At 40.5% G+C, this 20,552-nt stretch overlaps 1 protein-coding gene across 1 annotated transcript in view; it reads left to right on the top strand.

Moving 5' to 3' along the window:
• Window positions 1–7,135: 7,135 nt before the first annotated feature.
• Window positions 7,136–20,552, top strand: part of LOC109426373 (uncharacterized) — a 68,680-nt gene continuing 55,263 nt past the window's right edge. The window contains exon 1 of the mRNA XM_062848870.1: window positions 7,136–8,099. Within this exon, the coding sequence (XP_062704854.1) occupies window positions 8,066–8,099 (34 nt within the window). The 5' untranslated portion in view covers window positions 7,136–8,065. The remainder of the gene's footprint in view (window positions 8,100–20,552) is intronic.

Raw genomic sequence — 20,552 nt, forward strand, 5'->3', positions numbered from 1 at the left:
TTAGGTACATCGAATGATTTTTCTTCTTTCATTTTCGGATGCCAATCAAAACTCCAAGGTATTAATTGATCTTTCTCTAGCGCAACTACCTAAGCCACAGCAGACACCCTCAACCGTTTCACCTTGCACCTAGCTGATGCTTGCCGGCAACGAATGGGGAAAAAAATCAATAGACCAGGCCGATTTCTTGGTCCACCCCGTTTGATTTCGGAACTCGAATGAATATGCATGCCATCATAATTTTCAGCAATTTGACCCCTGCTGAGAAACTTGAACCCTGTTATTAGCGGCATCCGCGCGCACGTGAATGGCGATAGTGCCAAATTGTGTCAACGAATTGGGATCAGTAGATGAATTAGAGTTAGAAATTTAAATTGAAAGTTGGAGCAAATACCATGCTTCTTATTCATTCATGAGGTAGAAAATTGATCGCATCTTATGAAAAAGTGGAACATTGGAACAGTTTCGCTGCAGCAATGTTTTAAATTTGATTAAAACGTCGTTGCCTGTGATACGAACGTCGATGTATGATCAATTTTCACCGGTTCGTAGTAGCATAAAATATGAAGCAACAGCTAACGAAAAGCACAATTGCATAATAACGGAACAATCGTTTATGTGCCACCTATTACACCACCAGCAGCTGAAACGTTCAAAGAGTAATTGAAAAATTAAACCAACTCAAAGCCTCATACTACATTAATGACCAATTCACACTACAATGCGGCACACATCATAAAATAGACAGTAGGGCATTTATGAGCCATGTTACGCGCAAAGTCGCTGATTTAGGTTTTCATTTAACTGGGCTAACGTGTTATGAGAGTATCCGGAAAATGGAAGAAAACAATTTAAATGTGTTTATGGCGGCTGAGGTTTAACACAAATTTGGCTCGCTCAAGAAACCTTCGTGATAATTAAATCTCATAACACGAATAACGTACCGCTTTGATTTAGCCCACATGTGTTTATTAACCCTTTATAAGGCAGTGGCAACTATATTGCCACCTTATACACATATTTTTTTTCTGTTCGTTTAGAAATTTTTTAAAACTTCTGTTTCAACTGATGGACACATTAGGCCTTTGTGAGCACTCATGATTTTTTTAGCTATAACAAATATGAATGGGCTTTTTTAGAACAAAATGTCTCTCCAAAAACCGCCATTTTTGGGTGCATAAAGGTGAATATTCTATAACTGACCTAACTAATGAGCAATAAAAAGATTTTAGACACTGTACATTTTTAAAACTTTTAGCCACGCGGAAGATGAAGCCTAACATTTTGGAAGCTTTAGAGGTAACGTATGCGACCTGATCCTAAAAAGTGAACTTGGAATCTAATAATACCTAAGTCTTTGACTACGATGTCTCGCTTGAGAATAGTAGATCCGATCCTGTAGTCGAAGAGAAACGCTGAGCGTTTACGGGAAAAGGATATCACGGAGCTTATAGTGGTGTTGAGATCCATACGATTCGTATCTCACCATTTTACGAACACATCAAGCTGGGATTGCAAGAATGAAGCATCATGGTTGCTATTGACAATCCAGTAGAGTTTGAAATCATCCGCGAAAGAGAGCTTGAGTGATTTGAGTTGCAGATTCACATCATTCAAGTACACTAAAAATATTAAGGGGCCTAAGTGACTACCATGAGGTACGCCAGATGGAACTGGAAAGAAGTGTGAAATAGTATCTCCTATTTTGATGGCCATTTCACGGTCACTCAAGTAGGATTGAAGCCAGTCCAAGAATTGTCCCGAAAAACCAAGGCGTTCGAATTTAGCAACAGCAATCCTATGATTGATTTTATCGAAGGCTGCCGAAAAATCAGTATAAATCGAGTCTACTTGCTGTCTATTCTGTAAAGTACGAGCTATAAATGATGTGTAGAGAATCAAGTTGCTATTCGTTGATCGCTTTGACATAAAACCATGCTGGCATTCAGAGATGACTTGATATCAGTTGTAAAATAGAAAATCGACTATTTTTTCGAACAGCTTTGAAACGGCGCATAGAGCAGATATACCACGGTAATTGCTGACTTCCTGTTTGTTTCCCTTCTTAAAGACAGGAAAGACATAGGATTTCTTCCAGTGACTTGGGAAAATCCCGGCTTGTAGAGATATGTTGAAGAGACGAGATAGAGGTATGGAAAGACTACTGGAGCATTTCTTCAGAACAATCGCTGGGACACCGTCAGGACCGGAACTGGTTGAAGACTTCATGGAAAAACATGCATTTGCGACTGTTGCTGCATCGACAGTAGGGTGGTCTCCAACTGGAGGACGAAGAGGAACATTATCTGCGGCATCGTTTACTTGTTGTTGATGTAGAGATTCTTGTGTAAACACACTTGAAAATTGATTCAGAAAGAGATCGCAAATATCTTCTGCAGATGAACTTTCAATGTTTCCCTTAAACATGACAGTGGGAAGACCAGACTCTTTCCTCTGTTTATTCACGTAATTCCAGAACTCTTTAGGCTTATGACGTAATTTTTGTTGGATTTTACGCTGATAGGAAAGGAATAGTTTACGATTAATGTGCTTGTATCGAAAATTAGCAGAAAGGTACATATGTTTGCAACGGTGCGTTTTGAATTTCGAGTATTTACGAAGAAGAGAGCGTTTTACCCTTTTCAATCTCTTCAGTTGATTGTTATTCCATGGTGGGTTTGCAGGCGGTTTGCGTGAACGTTTAGGGACGAATTGATCAATTGCATAGAGAACAATGTTGGAAAACGTGACAACCGATGAATTGAATTCCAAGTTGATAATGTCACACCAGTTAATATTCGAGAAGAACGAATTCATCTCGCAGTAATCACCGCTTTTGAAATCATAGTAAAGTGTTTCAACAGGATCCGTATACACACAGGGCGAAGCACCAGATATTTCAATTAACAAAGCTGGGTGGTGAGGCACTGCTTTCACAAGAGGGGGGGGAGCCTCCATTAGTGCATAATTCATCTCCTTCAATGCTGCCAAAACAAAGGTCTAGCATCCTGCCATTACCGTTGAGCTACTTCTCCGACATTATCGACGTCATGACCTATCGTGGCGCTAACATTGACTCCGACCACTATCTGGTGATGGTCAGACTGCGCGCAAATTTTTCCGTCATCGATAATGTGCTAATGTACGGTACCGGTGACCGCCTCGGTGCAACATACAACCGAAATGTGCAGGGATCAGGACGGGAGCATCTTGACGGACGGACGTGAGGTGATCGAAAGGTGGAAACAGCACTGCGACGTACACCTGAATTGTGTAGGGAGCGCAGACACGAAGAAACAAGGCAGCGGAAGTTATAACTCAATCAGTTTAGCAGAGAGCAACAACGAGCAAACTCCCACGTTGATGAAAGTTTAGGATGCTACCCCGCAGTTCAAGAAAAATAAATCAAATGAAAGGATAGTATCGGAGTGGAATTCGTCAAGATGGGTCCAGAAATGCTAGTAACCTTCATGCAACGGCTAATATCCCGGATATGACAGACCAAACAGCAACACCGGAGGTCACAATTCCTTCAAAATGCTATCCCAGACCATCTTGTAACATCTTTCATCTAAAGTGAATGAGTTTGTGGGAAGTTGTCAAGCCGGCTTCGTCGATGTCTGCTCGACAGATTTTCACCGAGCGGCAAATCCTCCTGAAATGCCACAAATACGATACCAGGTCTTCCTAACTCACCCACCTGTTCATCGACTTCGTACGAAAGTATCGACCGCACAGGGCTATGGAGAATCATGGACGAGAACAACTGCTCCGGAAAGCTCACTAGACTGATGCTAGCGTCGATGGACGGTGTAAAAAACTGCGTAAGTCTAGTGATCTGTCTAGTTCGTTCAAATCTCACCGGGGACTGCGACACGGTGATGGACTTCCATGTCTGCCGTTCAATATCGCTTTGTAAGGTGTGCTGCGACTCAAACTCGGGGTTCGAAATACGGCCAGTTTGTTTGTTTTGCGGATGACATAAACATTATTGCTAGCCATAAACATTCGACACTTTTCACTATTTTCATTTTGGTGCCGCAGTCGGGTGTCAGCTTGCTCAGCGCTACCGTTACCTCTTACACACAACACGAGCGGTAGGACGAAGATAATAAACATAAAAAGGGTCAAATCAATGTCGTCTGACACGATGACATTTGTCTAATTCTAGCTTTTTGCATGGATTTCAGCCAATTTCGATTACGCATGTTAATATTAGTTTACTCTTGCTTGGCCAACACAGTTCTCATTGTGGAAGAAGACAGGAATAACGAAAGCCGAACCGTTTCCCGAAGGCGCAATCGTGGTCAACTGCATTCGTTTGACATTCGTACGGTAGTTTGATTGCTTGTGTTACGAATGTCGGAGACAAAGGCAGCCGAATATCGACGAAAAGGTGTTCTTGACTGTGATCTCTAACAAGACTGATTGCTAGAACATTTCGAACGGTTGCATAACTGTACACCCGCGTGAAGCAAAAAAAATCTGACTGATGGTGAACGCGTCAAAATCGAAGTATTTACATGCTGGCAGGTGGAACCACGAATGTCAGGACAAGCTTATTTAGACAGCAGTGTTACGGTAGACGCTAGATGGGAACACTTTCGAGGTGGTGGAAGATTTTGTCAATCCCGGATCTCAATTATCAGTCACAGCTAGCCGCGTTCGGTAATTTTTACCGAAATCTCAACAGCTGAACGTTCGGTAATGGTTTTTTACCGAAATTCTGTAAAAAATACAAAATTTCGGTAAAATGTTATCGTTTATCTGTCAAATTTGAACGAAGTTCGGTAAACGTCACCGAATTTCTCCGGTAAAAAACTTAAAGGTTGAGATTTCGGTAAAATATTACCGAAGTCGGTGATTTTTGCTAAGTGTGTAGACAACAATGTAAGCCGTGAAATACGTATCTTCGGTGATAGTTGGTCCTACTGGGGAGTTCAATACTTCGGGATTTGAAATACGAACAAATAAAAAAAAAGTTTGCAAATTGGTCAACAACACCATTTTGAGATACGCGCGTTTGAAGTTTCGCGCTTCGTCATGTCCTTATGGAAGGTGTGTGCCATAATGGGCTGTTACTTTGGTTCTAGTGCTCTCATCTTTATGAAATTTGGAATGTGTATTGTCTAATTTACTTTCAGATAATGCAATAAAAAAGTGCGATTTTTTTTATCCCTGCAAGGTATGTTACTTTAATTAATCGTTCGTAGATTCTACGCCTGTAGTTTTCCAAAACATTCATGTAAACGTTTGATCAAGAGTTTGACACAGGGTTTTAAAAACTGTTTTTTCGACGACATCAAATCTTTAAGATTATATTGCCATAGCTTCATCAATATAATTTATTCTTCAAAACGTATGAATTGAAATTTGTGTAATAGTTAATTGTTTAATTTCAGGGCAAGGCATATAGACCTTTATAGCACTAAGCATGTTTCAAAGTTATACATGGGACTACGTAACCAGCAGGATTTTTTTTTTCATGTTTGTATAATTGAATAATTAGTAATAAAATAATTATAAATCAAATGATTGCCCATGTGATTACTGAAAAGCAAAAAGCTTCCAATAAGATGCCATGCCGCATTATATCAAAATAAATGAGCGTGTCATCAGTTTCCCCACAAAAGCCCACTCCATCGGAGCAATTAGAAATGATATGATTTAGTGTGCCTATAAATAAATAATGAATTCCTCGCATCTTCCCGCGATCGGAGGTCCATTCGCTTCTCATTAGTGGCTTTTCCTCTATGGAACATGTATCACCTCCAGCTCCACACCAAAGCACACGAGCCAGTAGGTAGCCAGCATCGCATAGCCAATCGAACGCTCTTTTCACTCTCCCTCTCGCTCGACTTCCGTCACCTTGATCCGTTGTTGTTACATATCATCGACCCCTACTTGAACTGGTTGCTGCCACAGCCACAGCTGGTCACACTGCCACCCATAGATCCCAATGCAAGCGCCAAGAGCTATCGCGTCCCGATCAAGGAGTTGTAGTAAAAATAGGGTATAGTTTTAAGTCTACCATGTACGTGTGAAGCAGATTTCAGATTTTGGAGGAATGCTTCACAATCTGATGTATAATCATCTTGATCTGTAAGAAATTTCTGATTTAATTAACAAGAATACTGCTAGAGATTTCATCTGTATTGCTGAATCATTTCCTGGTACAATTAGCAGTAGAATTATCTTTCAAAATTCCACTGAATTATTGAAATTAGTTTCTGAACCTTGGTGAATATCCCGACGTTTTTTAAAACGAATTCAAAATCAAAATTATCGGTCAGGTGTTCACTGATGACAACTACCAGAGCTATGGAAAATCAAATTAAAAACTTCGAGAAAAAGAATAGAATAGAATAGAAATCCAGCAATAACATTTTTATAAATAACGCAATACATTTCTCATGCAAATTCCCCAAAAATAACCTTGAAAACGGATACAGCTAGTCACCCAAAATAAACTGTTTAAAGAAGAAACTAACCAATTAGATTTCACAAAGATTCCTTTTCTTTTATTTCCATAAAAAACATCCAAAGCGTTTGTAAAATATTATTTTAAATCTCTTCTTCAACATATTGGCAAACAGTATTCAAAGTTTAACTTTAACTTCGCTAGCAAATAACAAATGTAATCTGTCCAGATATTTTGTCAGATACATACTAAGAGAATGCTTGCATTATTTATGTTATTTTTTTTTTGAAATTTTCGAAAAGTACATAGGCAAAAACATTTTACTCCTAGAATGTTTCCATTCTTTTTTTTTTCAATAATTGCCATAAATGTTACATATTTGTAAAGATCTTGAAAATATTCTGTATTACTTTAATATATGATATCTATTAGATTTATCGCAAGAAGATTGATAAAAAAGCAGAAGAAAAATGATTGAAAATTAAAGGTTGAGTATCACTGAAACACGTTACCGGTAATATTTTTTTTCATAAAAATCTCTCTAGAAGTTGAACAGATAAAGTTTAACAACTTTTGAGCTCTTGGCATATTTTTTACAAAATTGTTTGAAAATCGAAAAAATAACAAATATTTCAACACATTTTTGTTACATCTTCCTCCTCGGGAACACACCCCATCGTACACCGAGGAAGAAAGGAAAAAGGCGGGTAAATGAAACACAATCGAAAAAAGAAATGAAAAGAGCAAATCAAATTGCACCCATCGTCAATCGGTAGCCCGGGCCGGCGTTGCAAGTCGAAGAAGACATACGAGCCTCGAAAATTAAAGTTTAAACTTTCCAGCCACCGCCAAGTTGGTTATTCGTACGCCAGACCGCCGAAAGTGTACATCGCATCGTGCCTAGAGAGCCCTGCCTGGCCGTCGAAAACTTGTCTCGCAAGTGCGGAAAACTTCCCTCCAGGACAGAGCTAAAGTTTATTTCAAGTGCTGAAAACACCGCATTTAAAGAAGGATTTTCATACGCTTCCAAGAATTCACAAGAGAAAAAACGAGTATAATATCAAGTGAATTACCGCACGAAAAGGTGCAGATCAAATTAACAGGTTGTGGATCGGTTTTCCATCCGGAAAAGTCGTTTGGAGAAGAAATGTAGTGAAAATCAAAGAAAACCCGAGAAGAGACCAACCGGAATAACAACCAACAGGAAAGTGAAAAAGAAGTGATTCTCGGCGGAAACTCCACCAAAGCATAAGTTAGGGCAGAGCAAACTCTTAATCAGAAAGTAATTTTCACCCCCGAGCAACACCCCTTTAATCTGGCAGCACCCTCGCTAGCTTTATCTTCCTGTGAAACAGAACAAGCGGGAAGTGAAAATTAAATTTCCGAAGAAAAGTGCAAAGTCTGACATCTGAACAGAAGAAAAAAATCTTAAACAGTGAAAAGGCGCCCAGTTCGAAGTATTTTCGGTAAACCGAATAAGGAAAAAGGGAATCCGGCAAGAACACTCCACACTTCACAGTCAAAAGTTTTGCTCGACCGGGGCGTGCTATTCGAATTGTAAGCAGCAGCAACAGCAGCAGACATTCCGGAACCAGAACGGGAAACATCGCTGGAAGCACAACATCACACGAAAGCCGGCGAAAGATGCTGCCACTTTTGTTCTTCGTTTTGCTAGCAGGTATGTTGGGAATGGTTTCATTGACTTCCTGGGAATGGTCGGTTCATTTTGTGGAACTGTATGGCGGCGGGGGGAACACTGATTTTGTTGAATTTCCAATTTACGAAATGCAGGGGATTGACAAAATGATCGGGACAGGCGAAATTTTCACTTTTCAAAAAATGGTCACATAGCTGTAGCCAAATTTTTATCATAAGTTTATCTACTAGTTGTGAATCATTGGTCCAACTTTGGAATAAATCGGGCTATGCTACACGAAGTTCCGATAACAAACTAAGAGCTATTGTATATCCGGATTCGAAGAACTGAATGCAGTCATATTTTGTGCGTTTATGACTTTTAGGCTTTTTTTACTCAACTTAACGAGTGCTGTTCCAGCTTAGTGTCGCTTCGCTTTGCTCTTCCTGGACTGAAAACAGCTCCAACAAGCGAGAACAGCCTTTCAACACTTGCGCTTGTATACAATACCTATAGGTAACGCTGTATTATATTTAAAAAAGAGTTTTTGAAGTCTTCGGAACGGTTCAGGATTTTGCGCCCCATAACACGCTGCGATTTGTCGGACTGTTGGAAAATCTATCAAACTCCTCCTGACAAGATTCCACTGAGTTCGATGTTGGTTGAAAATTTTGTGTTAGAATTCCAAAAAAGTCCGTTTCTTCATCCAATCCGTTCTCATCCAGAAACTTCTCCATCGCATTTTCGATAGCAAGATCTTCAGATTCCTTCTCATTTAAATCAATTTTCACCAATTCCTTCTAAATTAATTGTCGAATTTCCTCTCGTTTTTCGGGTCGCGCTACGCCATTCCAGTCAAATTTGAATTGCGGCAAAAGGCAGGTTGGTACTCTTTGATCTGTTTCGGTCAGCATCATGCCAAATCGGCGATCTGGTTCAACAACAGGGTTAAGCAGTATTTCAAGGGTTTGTCGTCCATCATCTTTCTGTTCTCCAAATTTCTTTGAAGTCCGTATACGGACGGGAGAAGAAACCCTGCAAACATATATTTATCCCGTTGCAGCAGATCGAGCGTATAAGCAACGTAACCCAAACGTATTCCTTCAGAAAACAAAGGTCCTGGGTATCGAGCTTCGGCAGTCCTGCTTACTGTACTGCGGTTTCAAGTTTCTCCGGGACTGGTTTCATGAGATTGCAAATCTGCAAAAATATTCTAAACTAAACTAACTGTACTATAAAAAGGAAAAATGTCTTACTTGTGCAATCGAATCATACTCTGAATTCCACCTAGTTTTAGCGGAAATAGTTAGGGAAACGCCAACGCAACCCTTGATGGTATCTGCAACAACGGACGATTTGCTCTGCAGTCTCCACCAAACCTTTTTTTTTTTCAAGACAGCTTCACGCATCTGGTTGTATTTCTTACCCTCAGTCTTATGTGCGTCATTAGATGCAACAAGATTGAGAATGTGACTTACACATCTCTGATGAGGTGGTAAACGGTAATCTTTTTCCTCGTTTTCATCGTTCATCAACAATGTGTTTACATCTACGATACCGAATTCCACACCATCCGCTTCTGATTGCTCGTTATCACTTTCTTCGGAACCTGTAAAAAAATTTTTTGCAATTCAGTATTATAATTTCTATTTTATAAAATTAATTTCGGTATCATAATGTCCAATTTTTCCAAACTGGTTCATAAAGCAACTGAAATGAGTTGCATTATGAAAAATATTTGCATAATGTTTATAATGCAACCCATTTGAGTTGCATTATGAACATTGTGCAACTCAAATGAGTTGTATAATGAAAAAATCATTGCATAAAATTTTGTATGAAACTCGTTGCAAAACTCGATTTTTTTCAGCACTCTTCGTATTCATCCAACTCGGAAAGCTGGATAAATGTACGACTCGTGCTGAAAAAAAACAACTTTTTGCAACTAGTTACATAAATAACTACTACAGTAAGGACCCGATTTTGTCAGCCCCATTTTGCGACGAACTTTTTGCTCTCATTATCGTACGATCACATTTTAAGCAATTTATTAATATTTATCATCAAACTACAACTGAGTTGCAGAACATAGAGGAATAAAAAGGTTGAAAAACTGTTTTCGAAGAGAGCAAAACATGTGTTCCGAAAAGGGGCTGACAAAATCGGGGACCCTATCAAAAGGCGGAAACACGAAAGGCGGAATCATGAAAGGCAGAAACTCGAAAGGCAGACCATCTTAACCCACCATCAGTCGCTTGCGTGTACTGAGTACACGCATCTCAGAAAAATGCAAAAAAATAATCGAAATTCGCACCAAATTGAACCGGGTGTTGGTCCTATTCCAAGATCCACTCTTCTTCTTGTTAGTAAGGCAGAAAAAAATGAAAAAATGCACGGAAAGTACTCGGAAAATACGTAAATCTAACCTCACATTTTGAATGTGTATTATGTTTCTAGTTCAAAACCGAATTAGCGACATTTTTTCTTTGACTTCCGCTGCTTTTGTCTTGCGTTAAACACAATGTCGGAAGTGGGGCGCTGTATTATACACCTGGTGCTCTATACAGCGCCCCACTTCCGACATTGTGTTTAACGCAAGACAAAAGCAGCGGAAGTCAAAGAAAAAATGTCGCTAATTCGGTTTTGAACTAGAAACATAATACTCAGTACACCGGCGCGACCGCTGGTGTAACTTTTTTGTGAACCAGACCGTTACACGAGCGGTCGCGTCGTGTACTCAGTACACGGCATACGCTTTCAATTATGGTTTATATGCTTTACTAGATACAATGTTGGAGTCTTCAGCAAAAATATCCAACTGGATAATGCGCGTCTGATAGTGGACATGTGGAACCGGTCAACACGATCTGGTCCTGTCCCGGGTGTCGGAATGGCCCTCGCGGGAACCTGTTTCGTGGACATTTCAGTTATGGCACCAAAGCTAGGCATGCGACGGCTCTATCTTCATGATTTTCCATATCCATTATTTTGGTAACTATGAAAATTGCCAGTGACCTCCCTGGTCAACCCGTGGCCACCGGAATGTGCCCTGGAAGAACCTGTTTCGAGGACATTTTGACCATGAAACCAAAACTAGGCATGCGACGGCTCTATCGTCATGATTTTTCATAACCATCATCTTAGTAACCATGAATATGACCAGTGACCTCCCTGGCTAACCCGTGGCCACCGGAATGTGCCCTGGAGGAACCTGTTTCGAGGACATTTTGACCATGACACCAAAACTAGGCTTGCGACGGCTCTATCTTCATGATTTTCCATATCTATCATTTTAGTAACCATGAAAATGACCAGTGACCTGCCAAGCCAACCCGTGGCCACCGGAATGTGCCCTGGAGGAACCTGTTTCGAGGACATTTTGACCATGACCACAAAACTAGGCATGCGACGGCTCTATCTTCATAATTTTCCATATCCATTATTTTGATAACCATGAAAATGACCAGTGACCTCCCTGGCCAGCCCGTGGCCACCGGAGTGTGCCCTGGAGGAACCTGTTTCGAGGACATTTTGACCATGACACCAAAACTAGGCATGCGACGGCTCTATCTTCATGATGTTTCATATCCATCATGAAAATGACCAGTGACCTCCCTGGCCAACCCGTGGCCACCGGAATGTGCCCTGGAGGAACCTGTTTCGAGGACATTTTGACCATGGCACCAAAACTAGGCATGCGACGGCTCTATCGTCATGATTTTCCATATCCATTATTTTAGTAACCATGAAAATGACCAGTGACCTGCCAAGCCAACCCGTGGCCACCGGAATGTGCCCTGGAGGAACATGTGTCGAGGACATTTTGACCAAGACAAGAAAACTAGGCATGCGACAGCTCTATTTTCATGATTTTCTATATCCATTATTTTAGTAATCATGAAAATGACCAGTGACATCCCTGGCCAACCCTCGGCCACCGGAACGTGCTCTGGAGGAACCTGTGTCGAGGACATTTTGACCATGACACCAAAACTAGGCATGCGACGGCTCTATCTTAATGATTTTCCATATCTATTATTTTAGTAACCATGAAAATGACCAGTGACCTCCCTGGCCAACCCGTGGCCACCGGAGTGTGCCCTGGAGGAACCTGTTTCGAGGACATTTTGACCATGGCACCAAAACTAGGCATGCAACGGCTCTATTTTCATCATTTTCCATATCCATTATTTTGGTAACCATGAAAATGACCAGAGACATCTCTGGCCAACCCGTGGCCACCGGAATGTGCCCTGGAGGAACCTGTGTCGAGGACATTTTGACCATGACACCAAAACTAGGCATGCGACGGCTCTATCTTCATGATTTTCCATATCTATTATTTTAGTAACCATGAAAATGACCAGTGACCTCCCTGGCCAACCCGTGGCCACCGGAATGTGCCCTGGAGGAACCTGTTTCGAGGACATTTTGACCATGGCACCAAAACTAGGCATGCGACGGCTCTATCGTCATGATTTTCCATATCCATTATTTTGGTAACCATGAAAATGACCAGTGACCTCCCTGGCCAACCCGTGGCCACCGGAATGTGCCCTGGAGGAACCTGTTTCGAGGACATTTTGAACATGACACCAAAACTAGGCATGCGACGGTTCTATTTTCATGATTTTCCATATCCATCATCTTTGTAACCGAAAAAAACTGCGAGTGACCTCTCTGGTTAACCCGTGGCTACCAGCCATGCAAGGGCTCTATCTCCATGATCTTCATCTTCTTCTTTTTTGTGTAACGTCCATACTGGGGCAAAGCCTAATACTCAGCTTAATGTTCTATGAGCACTTCCACAGTTATTAACTAAGAACTTCCTCTGCATATCTCGCGCTCAGAATCATACGGGCGTATCTACAATGATCGATTTCTCTTCATCGATTTTCTCTTCGGTTAATAACTTGGCCAGCACATCATTTCCGATTGTTTTTGTTGTTTTGGATGCTAGTCCTAGTCGTCCTTTACTGAAACAAACCGAGAGATCATCCGAATATTGTTCGTATATCCCGAAATAATCCAAAGAGAAAATCGATCATTGTAGATACGCCTGTATGATACTAAACGCGAGATATGATCATTTTACATGTGTATAGCGTGTGGCAGGCACAAAGATACTCTATAGGAAGGAAGCTAAGAAAAAATCCTTTAAAAAAGTTCCAGTACCGACCGCGAATCGAACCTGTCACCATCAGCATGCATATACTGAATAATCACGCCTTCACAACTGTGGATATAGTGGTTTTCTATCGTCATGATGTTTCATGTACATCATCTTTGTAACTGTGAACAGTGCCAGTCATCTCTCTGGTTAACCTCTGGCCGCTGGAATTTGCCCTGAAGAAACCTGTTCCGAACACATTTTCCCCATGGCTCCTCATGTTTTTTCACCTTCGTTACCACAATAGGACCAGTGACCTATCTGTCACCCTCGTGGCCACTGGGGGGTAACGGATACCAAGACAAATAATATAAAAATTATGAAGATAGAGCCGTCCTCTAACATGTTCCTGTGGCCACGGGTTTATGCTAGGTATCGCTTAAGTAATTTCCGTTCAGTTCATTATTTTTTCTTTACCGGAATGGTCAAGAACTTCAACACAGAGAGCTTCATTTGATTTGACGTATCTTCTCAGTTCCGTACTGGAGTCAAGAAGAATCAAAAGCTCCTCATTTCTCGAGCGATTCCTTACCTGAATTTTCCACGCATCGAGATTAGCATTAGCATTAGCATTAGCATTAAGCAAGTCGCACAAATTCGTAGGTGGTACAGCCCGGGATCGCTGTTATGAGGGTTGCATCCTTCCTGTCCGTTACCAAAGTACAAAGATTTGGGACTAATCTCTTACTCTTAGACAAGATTGACGCAATTCTCCAACGGTCGAGTGCTATCCTGGCCACGTCCTTGCGACAGCTGAGGGATGGGAAAGGGAGTTTAGTTGGACACCTATGAAAGTACATAGAGACCTCTACATTCTTTCAGGCCTAGGTGTCACGGGAATTTGGGTGGTAGTGGAAGGGTTAAATTCAAAGAAAACGTTTGGTCAACGCTTAGGTGCACGGCTGGTTCCTTTCTCAATTTGATCCTTGTCGAGTATACGATTTCAAATCTGAAATAGAAAAGGAAAATTATACATTTACCTGAATCCTCGTATATGAAATGGTAGATTTACCTGAAACCTCCTGAAACAAAACGTTCATAAGTAGTAAACAATAAGACAGAACACAAAAATAGAGCAAATTTTTTTTTCTGGAAACAGCCAGATCAAAATAAAGTATGAATGCTATGTTATCCATAAATTACAATAAACATTCTGAAGGTTTTTAAATTAATGGATAAATAACTTATTCTTGATATGCATTGCTTAAATAATAAATGTGTTTGATGAAAAATACTTATTTCGCCTTGAACTTTTAAAATTCCATGAATAGTTTATTTGTGTCCCCCCAAAAAAGCTAAATGGTCGGTGTGACATAAGAGAAAATCGATATTTATGTCAGTAATAAAGTTTAAAAATCAAATCAATTCATACATGTTAGTTTGCATAATTTTTCCTTCATTTTTGTGATGATAACCCATTTAAGCTTTGTAATTATCAATTTTCCTCGAACTCGAGGCAAATGAAATTAGATGAATATGTTGCATTAACTTGAAAAACATGACTGTGTGACCTCATTAGGCAAACCAAGAGGCAAACCCAAATGATGACTATTGTTTAAAAAGTGGAAGAATTGATAATCAATCACATCTAAAACTTCGTTGATTTTGATTAAGAGGATCATGTTGACTAAATACAGTGCCGAATATGATCGATTGTGCTATCACCGATGCATACATATATAGAAAGAAACAACACAAACTGTTTTAGAGTGAAAAAGTGGAATATTAGAGTGTAATGGTTGGTAAAGTGAAAAATGGAATATTCTCACCGAGTTTCAATGATGAAATTTGACCGTCACTAAAAAAAAACCAAGGGCAGCTCAGCATAATCAACGTCTTGATTTGGAAGCCTCATTTCTTGATGATCTGAAAGATTTGACCTTGGTTTCCAATTGGTGCGTTTTCCGCGCTCTTGAAACGCTTGAAACGGTTCTCGATCAACCCACACTGACATCACTTTCGATCCCCCCTAGTCCGCGCCCGGCCGATTAGCCACGAAGTAATTCTCGCACAAAAGTCACTCCAAATCCTCTACTGTTACTGAAATCTATGACGTGCGGTGGGAAGATGACAAGAACTGGTTGGAATCGACCAACTGGAATTTGATGAATTTACGCGAAAGTCACTCCCGATCCCCTACTAGTACCGGAAACGTCGACGCGCGGTGAAAAAAACGACAACTCGGCATTTACCGAAGAGTGAAGGTTTTTCTTAAAAAATCCACAATCTTCTCACCTTCGTTCACGCATTAGCTAAATTAGCATTTCAAAGCACTATATTATTCGCACAATTTTCTTGCCGAATCATCAGCACCTTGAACAGCAAAAATCTTTTTATCGGCCGAATCCCCAGCGAGGTGAAAACATCACGCGCACGAAAAATGCAACCGCCCGCCGCCACGGCCTACTACGATCAGTCTCCTGAATTTTCCACGCATCGAGATAGGCCAAAAAACTTGCGAACTGCGTACTTCTTATAATGCAAGGACGCTGCACAGTGGTTCCATCATAGGTCTAAACCTTTGACCACAATCAAATGTGATATCGTTGTGGTAACGTAAAGTTTATTGATTTTTTTTTCTTATTTCAGTCGTTTGCATTCAACACTCTACCATCCAACATGTATTTAGTTGATTGTGTTCAATTCTTATATGGTTGAAAACGATGTAAATGTAAAATTTAGATGCAACTTTTTCATCTTATTTGAATAAGTGTGACTGGTTTATGATTTTTCAAAAAATGTTTCCCCTTACGATCTCTTCGGACGTTTTTTTTTTATAAATCTTTCCTATAATTTTAAACAATGATTTACTGACAAATTCAGTAGTAATTTTTATACATTACATTTCACTATTCTTAAGCAGCTGTGAGTACCGTGGATCGCCCAAACTAATATTAGTATACATTCATAACTCGATAAAACGTAACAACATGTTTATGTTCGTTACGATATATCAAAGTTACGTTATATCGAAGCCAAAAAAGATCCCCCCCAATATTATGTTAATCAATCAAAAATGATTTTTAGCCTCGTTTAAATGTTTTTTTTTTCATTGTTGTATTTTATATACCTATCTTCAAAAGTCAACTATATAGTATACCTTTTTACATCTAACTATTTGAACCAATATCGCATAAAACAAGATTCTTTTTCATTTTTACATTCCGAACTGCTCAAGCGTTACCTGTTCATGTGATTAAAAGTAACAAATCCCCTAGCAGGCAGCATTGGAGTGTACATCATTTCATTTTCAGCAGTGAAAAATTCAAAGTTTCCTATACGATAATACCTCCTAGAATTCCTCTTGAGATTCCTCCAAAATTCACTCGGGAATTCACCCAGGAATCTCTTAATGAAAAGGTCACTTGTCATATTCATGATTACTAAGATGATGGTTATGAAAAATCATGACGATAGAGCCGTCGCATGCCTAGTTTTAGTGTCATAGTCAAAATGTCCTCGAAACAGGTTCCTCCAGGGCACACTCCGGTGGCCACGGGTTGGCCAGGGAGGTCACTGGTCATTTTCATGATGGATATGAAACATCATGAAGATAGAGCCGTCGCATGCCTAGTTTTGGTGTCATGGTCAAAATGTCCTCGAAACAGGTTCCTCCAGGGCACATTCCGGTGGCCACGGGTTAGCCAGGGAGGTCACTAGTCATTTTCATGGTTACTAAGATAATGGTTATGAAAAATCATGACGATAGAGCCATCGCATGCCTAGTTTTGGTGTCATGTTCAAAATGTCCTCGAAACAGGTTCCTCCAGGGCACATTCCGGTGGCCACGGGTTAGCCAAGGAGGTCACTGGTCATTTTCATGGTTACCAAGATAATGGTTGTGAAAAATCATGACGATAGAGCCGTCGCATGCCTAGTTTTGGTGTCATAGTCAAAATGTCCTCGAAACAGGTTCCTCCAGGGCACACTCCGGTGGCCACGGGTTGGCCAGGGAGGTCACTGGTCATTTTCATGATGGATATGAAACATCATGAAGATAGAGTCGTCGCATGCCTAGTTTTGGTGTCATGGTCAAAATGTCCTCGAAACAGGTTCCTCCAGGGCACATTCCGGTGGCCACGGGTTAGCCAGGGAGGTCACTAGTCATTTTCATGGTTACTAAGATAATGGTTATGAAAAATCATGACGATAGAGCCATCGCATGCCTAGTTTTGGTGTCATGTTCAAAATGTCCTCGAAACAGGTTCCTCCAGGGCACATTCCGGTGGCCACGGGTTAGCCAAGGAGGTCACTGGTCATTTTCATGGTTACCAAGATAATGGTTATGAAAAATCATGACGATAGAGCCGTCGCATGCCTAGTTTTGGTGTCATGTTCGAAATGTCCTCGAAACAGGTTCCTCCAGGGCACATTCCGGTGGCCACGGGTTGGCCAGGGAGGTCACTGGTCATTTTCATAGTTACCAAAATAATGGATATGGAAAATCATGAAGATAGAGCCGTCGCATGCCTAGTTTTGGTGTCATGGTCAAAATGTCCTCGAAACAGGTTCCTCCAGGGCACATTCCGGTGGCCACGGGTTAGCCAGGGAGGTCACTGGTCATATTCATGGTTACTAAGATGATGGTTATGAAAAATCATGACGATAGAGCCGTCGCATGCCTAGTTTTGGTGTGATGGTCAAAATGTCCTCGAAACAGGTTCCTCCAGGGCACATTCCGGTGGCCACGGGTTGGCCAGGGAGGTCACTGGTCATTTTCATGGTTACCAAAATAATGGATATGGAAAATCATGAAGATAGAGCCGTCGCATGCCTAAATTTGGTGCCATAACTGAAATGTCCACGAAACAGGTTCCCGCGAGGGCCATTCCGACACCCGGGACAGGACCAGATCGTGTTGACCGGTTCCACATGTCCACTATCAGACGCGCATTATCCAGTTGGACATTTTTGCTGAAGACACCAACATTGTATCTAGTAAAGCATATAAACCATAATTGAAAGCGTATGCCGTGTACTGAGTACACGACGCGACCGCTCGTGTAACTTTTTTTGATGCGACTGATGGAGGGTTAAGAGTGTAACGGAAGGCGGAAAATAACATAAGGCGTAATTTTGAAATGGCGGAATCAGTAAAAACCATCGAAACCTTTTTTGAATAGGATTCTAGGGAAATTGACGACCTTTTTAAACCGAACACAAGAAAGTGTTGGTGTCTGGCCATTGCCAAATGCCGTTTTCCCGAATTATAATCAAACGAGTTTAGAGCTGCGGACAAACTTCAGGGAACCAACAGTGAGATTGAATGGGTTGTTCAAATTTTCAGCAAAGATTTGCTCTTCTTTCAACATAAGCTGTTCTTTTTAGTTATATTTATTAGGAGTTTTTGACATTCTGACTACCAATACGATCATCAGAAATATTTCCTTCTTTTTTCATAGGCTATTCATTCTAGTTTAACCATTTGGGAATTAGGTAGTTAAGGGCTGTTTGCAGTTCAGAAGGAATTTTTCGGCCTATCTTGATGCATGGGAAATTCCTTGCCTGAATCGCCCAAGAAACCGTTTTTCTTCGATCGTAGTACGCAGCTACGAAGAAATGACAATTCAAATGGCAGCCTCTGTAGAAAGTTTCTGCCAGGAATCAGTCAAGAAATTTCTTGAGCGGTTCCTTTTGAACTCGAAACTGCGCTTTAGCTTTGAAACTGCACATATTTTTATCAAAGATTTTTCCTTCTTTAAATCGGCCTTAGGACATTATCCTGAATACCATTACTCCGAATTCCATCACCCCGAATGCCATTACCCCGAATGAAGTATCCACAAGCCTATACTTATAGAGACCTGCTCTGGATAATCAACGGTGCACCAAGTAGTGGACCAAGTTTTCAACAAAGATTTTTTTTCCTTTGAGCATATATTATTCTTTCTGGCCTTACTACTAAGGACTTTTTTGGCAATCTAACTGCTAATGTAATCATTGTATCCTTCTTTCAGACTTAGGCTATTCTATCTAGTTGTTCTTTTAAGGAATTTGTTGGCGTTGCAACTGTAAATATTTATATCTGAGATTTTTCCATCTTTTAATCATAGGCTGTTCTTTCAAGTTATAACTGAATGAAATTTTATCAGTCAAGCTAGTTCATTCCGGGACGAACAGCATGAGTTTCCTTTGTTCAGGAAAATAGAACATTTATAATTGAGGAACAAATATCCGGGGTGATGGGTCATTTGGGGTAATGGAATTCGGAGGCTTTCAGCCTTTCAGACAAGTGTTGGTTCGTCTCGGTGAAAGTAGATTGACGGTAGAAGGTACGGTTGACACACACTAAACAATGCCTAAAAGGGCAACCTCTTTTTCTAATGTCTATTTCACAAACTGTGGCATAAATGTTAGAATCACATAAGGCTAATTAAAATTTGCCGGACGTTTTGAACCAGCAGAGCAAACGGCCGGCCGTTTGCTCTGCTGGTTCAAAACGTCCGGGAAATTTTAATTAGCCTTATGTGATTCTGCCTTTTGTGACTTTCCGCCTTTCGATAATTCCGCCTTTTGTATTTCCGCCTTTTGTGATTCCGCCTTTCGTGTTTCCGCCATTATGGGTAGTATGCAGATTGCAAGAAATTTCTTGGCCTATCTCGATGCGTGGAAAATTCAGGCAAGGAATCGCTCAAGAAATAATAAAGCGTCACTTTATTCTGGATCCCAGTACGGAGCTGAAACGAAACGTCAAATCAAATGGGGCTTGCTGTGTTAAATTTCTTGACCATTCCGGTCACGGAAAAAAAATGCACTGAACTAAAATTACTTGAGCGATTCCGTTTGAAGTGCATACCTCGCATAACGTAGGACACCCGAGTTGCAGAACATAGAGGAATAAAAAGGTTGAAAAACTGTTTTCGAAGAGAGCAAAACATGTGTTCCGAAAAGGGGCTGACAAAATCGGGTCAGTTATGTATTCGTTTATTGTAGTAATGTATTTTGTAGTGTCTACCTAATAATTGTGTACATAGGATATCTACCTACATGGAATACTATTCATTACAGTACCTAAATGTCTAGGTATGATTCATTATGTCTAATTAAGGTAGTATAAATACGTGTGGTCATTGGACCACACTGCAGAGACTGCACAAGCCTGGGACTTGTCAACATCCTTAATATTCTTCTTTTGAAGGATATAAAAGTGGCGACGAGGATCAAGAAACGTGTAATTTCATTTGAGTTATTCCGAAATTATTTCCTTTTGGTTTTCAGGTTGTTGTAATAACAAATTATTATTTTTGTGGAGAACGGAATTGTTCTTTTATGGTTTGCCATTATGTTGTGAACAGAATGTTCTTTTTGGCCGATGTTGCATTGAC

Source organism: Aedes albopictus, chromosome 2 (assembly GCF_035046485.1).
Source record: "Aedes albopictus strain Foshan chromosome 2, AalbF5, whole genome shotgun sequence".
NCBI lineage: Eukaryota > Metazoa > Arthropoda > Insecta > Diptera > Culicidae > Aedes > Aedes albopictus.